This window comes from Leptonychotes weddellii, chromosome 16, assembly GCF_054177405.1.
Source record: "Leptonychotes weddellii isolate Sample4059 chromosome 16, ASM5417740v2, whole genome shotgun sequence".
Taxonomy (NCBI): domain Eukaryota; kingdom Metazoa; phylum Chordata; class Mammalia; order Carnivora; family Phocidae; genus Leptonychotes; species Leptonychotes weddellii.
The window spans coordinates 39,723,937-39,733,842 of NC_138384.1; the positions used below are offsets into that span (position 1 = coordinate 39,723,937).

At 54.4% G+C, this 9,906-nt stretch overlaps 1 protein-coding gene across 1 annotated transcript in view; it reads left to right on the top strand.

The window, feature by feature from the left end:
- SIPA1L3 (signal induced proliferation associated 1 like 3) overlaps positions 1–9,906 on the top strand; it is a 211,652-nt gene that overhangs the window by 118,271 nt on the left and 83,475 nt on the right. The window contains exon 3 of the mRNA XM_081807589.1: positions 8,178–9,898. Within this exon, the coding sequence (XP_081663715.1) occupies positions 8,486–9,898 (1,413 nt within the window). The 5' untranslated portion in view covers positions 8,178–8,485. The remainder of the gene's footprint in view (positions 1–8,177; positions 9,899–9,906) is intronic.

Sequence of the window (9,906 nt, forward strand, 5' to 3'; positions counted from 1 at the left end):
CAAGTCAGACAGACGTGTGGGTAACCTGGGGACCCACCACTTGTGATTAGCATCTGAAGTGGGGGGCAAGTCTGGTGGAACTGAGCCCTCCAACCTGTGTGGCATTTGGACTAACTCCAGGTAGTTAGTGTCAGGATTGAATTAAATTGTGGGACACCCCGTCAGTGTCTGCAGAGATCTGGAGAATTGCTTCGTGTGGAAAACCCACACATCTGGTGTCAGAAGCATTGAGAGTAAAAATCAGATCGGAGTAGTACGCAGCCGGGTGGCCATGCTCAGGGCCTTGCACCTCGTGTTTTGGGCTGATGGAGCAGTCTCTGCCTCGGGGCTTCCTAATGAGATGTCTGGAAGTTCCAACCATTTTGTTTCTTCGGGGAGCTCTGAAGGGGTCCTGTGTATGCTTGAATTTCCAGTAGAGGGGAGAAAACAGATTCTTTGAAGATTTTATTTATTTATTTGTCAGGGAGAGAGAGAAGCAGGCTCCCAGCTGAGCAAGGGGCCCGAAGCGGGGCTCGATCCCGGGACCCTGGGATCATGACCCGAGCCGAAGGCAGACGCTTAACCAACTGAGCCATCCAGGCGTTCCTAGAAAACAGATCCTTAACCTGAAATCTGCTGAGCTGTTGCTGACTTTCTAGAGTTTTGTCCTTATGAATTGATCTTTGAAGATATTTACATCATTTGCGTATTCACACAACACGCTCATTTGGGCTCCCACCTCTCATTTACAGTGTAGTGGCAAAAGTGTGGGAGCCAAACTGAGGAGATTTGGGATCCTAGCTGCTCCACCTATCTACCTGCCGTGTGACGTGGCCACGTGACCTTTGCCTCATCTGTAAAATGGACATGCCAGAAGTCCCTGCTTTATGAGGTTATTACAGCATACGTTCATACATGCTATGTGTGTGTATTACCATCACCTCTCCATCATCACCCCCTACCCTGCCTGTGTGGCAAGAACACATGTGGTAGACCCTAGTCCCCTGCAGACTTGGAGCTGCTCAAAGTCCAAGGAGGACCAAAGCTACTCAGAGGCTTACAAATCCAGTGAGCTGGTGGCGCCCGGGTGGCTTAGTCGTTAAGCGTCTGTCTTCGGCTCAGGTCATGATCTCAGGGTCCTGGGATCGAGCCCCGCATCGGGCTCCCTGCTCAGCGGGAAGCCTGCTTCTCCCTCTCCCACTCCCCCTGCTTGTGTTCCCTCTCTCGCTGTGTCTCTCTCTGTCAAATAAATAAGCAAAATCTTTAAAAAAAAAAAAAAAATCCAGTGAGCTAACTCTTATAGCAGAGGGTGTGTGCAGACCCCTGGGAGCTCAGCAAAGGGAGGAGGGGAGCCATTGTGTCTGGGGTATGGGAGGAAGTTAGGAAGGAGGAGACAGGGTAAGCTGGCCGCACTGGCAGGGAGCACCAGGGGGACAACGCATCCCAGAGCAGCAGTCCCCTGAAATACCTCCTACTGTGGTCCCTAGTGCCCTTCAGACCAGTAATTGTCATCATATGTGACCCTCTCAGCAGCCTCCAACGCTGTGGACCACCTGCTCCTCCCTAGACCACAGCCACTGCCGGGGCCTCAGGGACACCTGCTCTCCTGCCCCTCTGTGCGGGCCTGCTCTGGCTGAGCAGGGCTTGGTGCCGGGCCCTCCTTTCTTTGCTCTCTGTTCCTCTGTCCTCAGCCCTGACCGCATATTAGAATCAGCTGGAGGGCTTTTGAAAGGCTCTCAGGCCTGGTCCCCAGCCCATACCAGCTGATTCAGACTCTCCGGGGGTGGAGTATGAACACGTGTATTTTTACAAAGCTCCCCCGGTGCCTCTCATGGCCAGTGGGGGAGAGAACTACTGCCTTGGACGAGCCCACAGGGCCTTGTACACTGGCCACTGCCAGCTTCCTGCCCATGCGTGTCAGCCTCGTTCATCAGCATACCTGGTGAATGGCAGGTGCCCTCTCTCGGGATCAGATGGCACCCCACAACCAGCCCTCCCAACCACCGCCCATTGAGCGCAGCCCCTAGCCCTACCCTGTCACAATGTTTTAGTCGTTTAAACTGCTCATCACCCTTTGAAGTTACCTTGTTTTCCGTCTCGGTTGACTTATTTCTGTGGCTTCCCTCTCCTGAAGTAAGTTCACCAGAGGGGAGTGTGGTCTGTCCTGCTCAGGGCTGTGGCTCCATCTACCAAACAATGTAGTAGGTGCTTGAGAAATCTTTTGAATAAATGAGTGGATTTTAGGTGCTTGGCGTTTGTGAAATGAGTGAGTTATACACGCCTGGTCAGTGTTCAGTGAAAGAATAAGGTTTTAGTGCTCTTTCGACCGAATGAATTCTTTGGACTAAATGATTTTTAAGAACGTGATAGGTGTCTGTTGTATGAACACGCGCGCGCGCGCACACACACACACACACACACACCACGTATTACTTTCAGCTTCCTGAACATGCTTCTTCCCGGGGCAGACACACTGGGTCACCAAGCAAGTGCCATCTACCCTCAAGTCACAGACCCCAACTGAGCCAGTGCTCTTCCTGGTCTGAGCAAGGTTGTCATCCCTCCACTCATTTCTCTCTCCACACGTACTGTGTGTCAGGCCTGTGCTGGAAATGCAGGCAGTAATAAAGACTCCAGTGCGTCATAAACCTTACATACGGCTAACAGTTCACTACGTGGTGATTTACATACATACATTGATGCAGGTAACCCCAAAGAGAAATGCTCCGAGAGTGCTCTGAGAGCTCAGGTTGGGGATTGAACAAGGTTCCTGAGAAGGGAAAGGCATGTGGAGAAAGTGATGTTTGTCCTGACTCTTGAGAAAGAACTATCTAGGTAAGGGCAATGGGAATGGCCTGTGCAAAGGCAACAGGGAGGATAAACAATAAGTGGAACTGAAAGAAGGACATTGTGGCCTGGGCTCCCAGAGCAAGGAGAAGAGGAAAGGAGCCTTGAGGGCCAAGGTGAGGATTTTGAATTTTATCCTAAGATTTGGATTTATACTAAGATTCAAATGTGAATATTGAATCCTGCTGCATGGAAGAGGGCACTTAGGGGGGAGCAGAAGCAGAGGGAATAGGGAGGCTGTTACGTGGTTTAGCCATGTCCCTTACCTGGTGAAATTAGCTGGGTCTCTTGGAAGAACGACTCTGTCGACTGGGAGTAAAGCAGGCATGAGAAGGCCCTTGGCCCACTCGTGTTGGGACATGCAGAATGACCAAGAAACACACCTTTGTTGTGTAAGCCCCTGGTACTTGGGGTCCTCTGTTACTGTGGCATAACTTAGCCTACCCTGACGATTTCTGAGAAGGAACAAGTTTTGTGGATGGGGAGAGATCAAGAGTTCGGGGTGGGAATGGTTAGTTTGCAATGCATGTTGACATACATACGTGATGTCAAGTAAGCAGGTGGCTACCAGAGCCTGGAACTCAGAGGACCAGTTGGATCTGGAGATATTTTACAGTGTGTCACCAGTGAGGAAAAGGAGGATTGGAGGTCCGGGACTTTGCCCACTGGGCAACCTGGAGGGCTGGTGCTTGAACTCAGGACCGCCTGACTTCAGGAATGAAGCTTCTGGATCATTTGCAACTCTGCCACCTCGTGGCCATCTGGCCTTGGGCACATTACTTCATCTGCCCACTTCAGTTTCCTTATGTTAAAATGGAGATAATATCTACTTCACAGAGTTGCTGTGGAATTAAGGGAGATAATAAATGTAAAGTGCTTAGAGAGGGACCTGGACCATAGAAGGATCACATTCGTGGTAGCTGCTGTTACAGATGTTGTTTTGTTATATAACTAAAACATCTAGTGGTGGGAAGTAGAATAGTGGTGGCTTCAGGTCCACCTTAACTCAGACTAAAGTGATGACTACAGCCCCCAAGTCCCCCCTATTTCAGCCCCTTTCACAAATGGTTCTTCCCTCATGGTCACAAGATGGCTGCAGTGATTCCATCCCTCACATCCTCTCAGACTCAGGGTAAGAGGGAAAAGCACAGCCTTCAGCCCTAGGACTCTTGGCAATGATTTCACTGGTTCTGATCCAGTTACGTGGTTAGTTCCTGAACTCAAGAAGGAGCTCCTCCTCTAGCCCACTGGGTGGGAGTCAGAGAAGGCAGGTTCCCAAAGGGAAATCTGGGCTGTTCTTGGAAAAAAGAGTCATAGAGGCCAGGGAAGCAAACCACAAGTGTCTACCACTGGAAGGCTTGTGTTTTTTCCTTCTACTCTGCCATGGGAGGTTCTGGCAGACATCGTGGCTCCTTCACAGAAGAGCAAGGCCCTTCGGAGCCAGAACATTGCGGCTGTAGCACTCGCCTGCATGTCTGCTGTTCCAGCCTCTAGGCTTTGGGGGCCTGATAAGGGAGCACCCTCTCAGCTCAGACTTCCCCAGCTTCTTTACAAGTGACAGTCTGGTAGCATTTACACAGATACGCTATTGGGTGCCTGCTCCTCTAACAGACCCTGACGTTTTTAGGGAGCCAGTGTGGCCGGCTCCCTAAGTCCTCACCAGCCTAAGGGCAATCGGGATAATCCCAGATTCTCAGCCTTCCCAGCTTTCCTTGCACCTGGAATGGCCATATGTGACCACATTCTGGCCAATTAGGCATCAAAGAAAGTCTGTTGAAGTGTAGGGGGAATGTTCTGGCAAAAATTCTCCTTCCTGACTAAGGTCAGATAGGTAAGAAGTAAGAACAGTCGTACGTCACCCCTTTCTTTCCCCCCCTCGCCCGTGATTCAGTGCGAAGTGTCGCTGTGGCTGCCAGCTCGCTCCTCTGAGGCCAAAAGCCAAAGGTGTAAGCCAGCAGCACACTGAGGGACGCAGAGGAGGATGGGGTGGGGGCAGAGAAAGCGCCTGACATCATTCCCGTGTACCAAGAGTGGAGGCACCGTATCTGGTGGCCTCCTTGTGACACAGGATAATGAGAGGTCTTTACTGCCCGAGCCACCAGCGGATGGGACTCTGTTGCCTGCAGCCACAGGCCTCCCACCTGACTCTCCCACCGCCCCTCGCTTCTCCTTGTGCTTCCGCCCCCCCATGTTTCCCCGTCCACCATCCCCAGCTGCCTTCCTTGTCCACGGCACTGTGCATGAGTCCGGGTCCTCTGTTGCCAGCAGCAGAAGCCACTCTTGACAGTCTTGGGCAGAAGCAGAATTTATCAGGGGCTGACCGATCACCAGGAGGCCGGAGGAGCCAGCGTAGAGAAGAGGCAGGAGCCAAGGAACACTGGCGAGAAGACACTTGTGCAGAGAGATCCACGCGGACACCACTCAGCCGCCGAGCCCACCCCTGGCTGTGCTTCTGTAATTGGGGGCAGGGAGAAGAAACAGGAAGGAGAGAACCACAGTGATAGGAGTGGCCAGGACATAGGCGGTATTCTGCCCATTTTACAGATTGAAACTGAGTCACGGTGTTAGTAACCAGCCCGTGGCCTACTAGGATCTGAACCCAGGCAGTCTGGCCCTCAGAATAGGGGCTTCCGCATCAGGAAGATGGGGGTGCTCTTGGGAGCGGGGAGCTGGACAACCGGCAGCTGGAAAGGGACCAGTGTGCAGCAGTCCCCGAATCCCACAGAGGCTGTGGGTATCACTCAGCCTCTTAGTAGCACAGGGCGACTTGGCTACACCTGCTCCTGGAAGGGATCTGTGGAAAGACACTGGGGCCTCAGGAACATCTGTGTGTTTTCACAGAAGAGAGCAAAACAGATGGGGGGTTTCTGACTGAGCTGGAAACAAAATGCCATCAGCAAAGCCCATCTGTCGGGAGGTGCTTGCATAAGCAAGTCAGGGTCGCATCTGGGCCGCTGGTTTTCCCAGCCAGCCCCAGTGTGGCCTCAGAGGGCTGATCCTCCGTGCTCTCCCAGGGTGGCCCAGGGGTGCCCCTGGCCAAGCTGCACCCCCCAGTTTGGCCTGGGATCCAGGGCCCCACAGAGTATAGGGGCACTCCTCTCTGGCGAAGCTGCTGCGCTGACCCATCACCAGAGGTCACAGACCAGCATCCCCTGCCCCAATTTAGCCCACATACTTATTTTGTTGACCCTTACTTGGTTTTTGTTGGTAGTGTTCTTAAGTATTTCTTTATCGACCAGAAGTACATACAAGCAATTCCAAAGGTAGCCAGTGGTATACAATGAAAAGTAAGGCTCCTTCCTTCCCCTACTTTCAAGACACATTTAGATCCTGGGGATACAGCAGTATCTCACCTTCTCATGGGATGGGGATCAGGAATAAATAAGAGAAAGAAGTGAGTATATTGAGAAGTACTAAGGAGCAGAGTACAGCAGGAGAGGGGCTGGGAGTGGGGGAAAGAAGCCTACTTCCCCTTCCCAGACTGTTAGCAGTTTCTTGAAAATCCTTGTAGAAATCTTCTCCACATGGTAGTTGGTTGTCGTTGCTGCTGTTGTTTTTGTTTTTCAACCTGGGAAAAGTTGCATACAGTTCAGGATTTCTGATTTCTACTTAAAAATCCAATGCCCTGGCATCCACATCCCCGCAAAGCTTGGTCGCCAGAGCTGAGGTCCACCTGCCTCTATAGAAATGCCTCTGCTGGGGCGCTGGGGCGGCTCAGTCAGTTACGCGCCTGCCTTGGGCTCAGGTCATGATCCCACGGTCCTGGACTCCCTGCTCAGCGGGGAGTCTGCTTCTCCCTCTGCCCTTCCCCCCGCTCGTGCTTTTTCGCCCTCAAATAAATAAAATCTTAAAAAAAAAAAAAGAAAGAAATGCCTCTGCTGTCCCACTCACCTGGCCTTGCTTCTGTCTCCCTTAACCAACCTGGCCCTGGGGCCTACCCCTGCCCCCCCTTCTCTGCCCCCTCCCCTGTGTGCCTGCCTGCAACATCTTTAGGAAGATGCTCCCTTGGGAGCTAGGAAGAGGAGTGCACTCTTGCTCCCCACTCCTCCCTTCTGATTCTTACTTTCTCAGATGTATAGGCTCGCCTCACTGTTTTGCTCCATGAATCTGCTTCGTGCTGCCCCCTGGTTCTCTCTCTGCCAGCTTGTTCCGTAACTATGGGCATGAGTTAGGAAATGCCCCCCCCCACACACACACACACATGGCCTTCCCCTTACTCAGAAAGCACCATTAGTCATTGGTGGGCTTCTCTTCATAGGGAAGGCTTCATTGAAGAGTGGACATCATGCAAGGGAGCCAGCTTGGTGAAGAACCAGCGGAAGCATATCCAGATATCCTGGGTGGGGTTTGGTATGTCAGCAGAACAGAAAAGAGGGCCAGTGTGATGGGATCTTAGGCAGGGATGGGGAGAGGCCTCAGGGAGACTGGCAGGGGCCAGAGCCTGTGGGGCTTGTGGGCCAGCAGAAGAATTTGGATTTTATTCTAACGCATTAAGGAGCCACTGGGGAGATCTCAGCAAAGAAGTAACAGGAGCTGATTTACTGGCTCATGGTATCTATTAATCACATAGAGTTCTAGAGACATCCCCTCCCCCAAATCTACCAGTAATCATGGTGACTCATCTGTCATTTTTACTTCCTTTTTGGTGGGGTGGCTGGTCAGGCAGACTGCAGGACAGATAGACAGCCTCTACCTGCAGGACTCACAGGGGGCAGAGGAATGTGTTTAATGACACCACAAGGGAAAAGGCAGCCAGATCCTGAAAGTGGAAAACTACATGGGACGAGTGACCTCATTCCTTCCACAAGTGAATAGCGTCACAATAAAGGTGATGGGCATGGGGGAGACATTATAGAAGAGACTTACAAAATATACCTGCCAAAGTAGAGTAGGGATCTTGTTTTGGATCCTGATTTAAACAAACCAACTCTAAAAGACACCTTTGAGACAATGGGGGAAATGTAATGCAGATATGGGGTATTACATGATATTAAAGAATTCTTGATAATCTAGATGGATGTGATAAAGGTATTGCGGTTAATTTTGAACGGCCTTAACTGCTAGATATATAAGCTTAAGTTTTTACAGGTGAAATGAGCTGATACCTGGGATATATTCTAAAATATTCTGTCAAATAAAAGTGTAGGAGTGGGTGGGTAGATGAACCGGGAATCGTTAACTGTTGTTGAAGCTGGTGGGGTGCTCATCCTGCTCTTCTTTGCTTTGAGTATGTTTGAAAATTTCCATAATAAACAGGTTTTTTTAAATGAGCATAAAGCTGCCACAAAGAAAAAGTCTTTCTCTGGGAACAGTAACATCACATCTCACCTTTGCCTTCTCTCCTTTTTCAGCATGGCAGGGAGGACAGCCCAGCAGCCTGCTGACCCGCACCCACATCTGCTGCCTGCTCTGTCCTGCTGAGCCACTCATACTGGAAACCCCAGGACCGCACCTGCCTCCTGAGGTTGTCCTGGCTCAGTTGTCCACAGCGATGGTGGAGAACTGGACTCCACAGGCTCACAACCTTCCCGTCAGGCTTCAGGGGCCAGCATCCTTCATCCTGGGACTGGTGGTCCTGAACAATGGCTGAGGGCCAGGGGACCCCATAAAGTCACTCCACAGCTCACGGGGGCCAGTAGCACTCCAGTGCCTGTGGACTATGACCACCTATCGGCCCATCCCCAGTGATGGTGTGGACCTGGCAGCCAGTTGTGGGGCCAGGGGGGCCGACCTCCTCCCCGGGCCACACACAGGGGACTATGCTCCCATGGGATTCTGGGTCCAGAACGGAGGCATGCCCCAGCCCATCGGTGAGAGCCCAGTCAGTGCCACCACCCGCCCCAGTCCCACCACCCCTGCAGTGCCCAAGATGGGGGTGCGCGCAAGAGTGGCCGACTGGCCGCCCAAGCGGGAGGCGCTGAGAGAGCAGAACAACCCAAGCCCCTCACAGGACGCAGACGGCGCGAAGGCCGCAAAGGTGGCCCATTCCATGAGGAGCATGCAGAACGGACAGCCCCCCGTCAGCGCCGTGGCTTCCTCGGGGCCCAAAGCCTTCCACCGACCCTCCAGGAGAAGGTCCAAAGATGTGGAATTCCAGGACGGGTGGCCCCGGTCCCCTGGCAGGGCCTTCCTCCCCCTGCGGCACCGCAGCAGCAGCGAGATCACCCTCAGCGAGTGCGACGTGGAGGACACGGGCGAGCCTCGGGGGCCCCGGCACACGGCGGCCCTGCCCCTCTTCCGGGAGTACGGGAGCACGTCCTCCATCGACGTGCAGGGCGTGCCCGAGCAGAGCTTCTTCGACATTCTCAACGAGTTCCGCGGCGAGCAGCCCGAGGCCGCGGGCCCCCAGAACCTCCGCGCGCTGCTCCACGCCGACCCCGGCGCCCACGTCCCGGGGGGCAGCGGCGGAGCCAAGGCGGACCCCCGCAACGGCCAGCCCGCCAAGGACAGCCTGCTGGGGCTCCAGCCCGCCAAGGAGAAGGAGAAGGCCCGGAAGAAGCCGGCGCGCGGCCTGGGCGGTGGGGACGCCACGGACTCGTCCATCTTTCGGAAGCTGAGGAGCGGGAAGGCGGACGGCGAGGCGGGCCGGGCGCCGGGGGAGGCCGAGGAGGGCCGGAGCCCCCCGGAGGCCGGCCGCCCGTGGGTCTGCCAGAAGAGCTTCGCCCACTTCGACGTGCAGAGCATGCTGTTCGACCTCAACGAGGCGGCCGCCAACAGGGTGGCCACGGCGCAGCGGCGCAACACCACCACGGGCGCCTCGGCCGCCTCCGCCACGGCGGCCCTCTCGGCGTCGCGGGCGCACGGCCTGGGCGGCCTGGACGCCGCCTTCCCCAGCACGGAGGACCTGAACTGCAAGGAGAACTTGGAGCAGGACCTGGGCGACGACAACAGCAACGACCTGCTGCTCAGCTGCCCGCACTTCCGCAACGAGATCGGCGGCGAGTGCGAGCGCAACGTGAGCTTCTCGCGGGCGGCCGTGGGCTCCCCGGGCGGCGGCGGCGGCGGCGGCGGTGGTGAGGGCCGCCCCGCCGAGCCCGCGCTCAGCGCCCACCGCACCAACGCCAGCATCTCGGTGCTGGA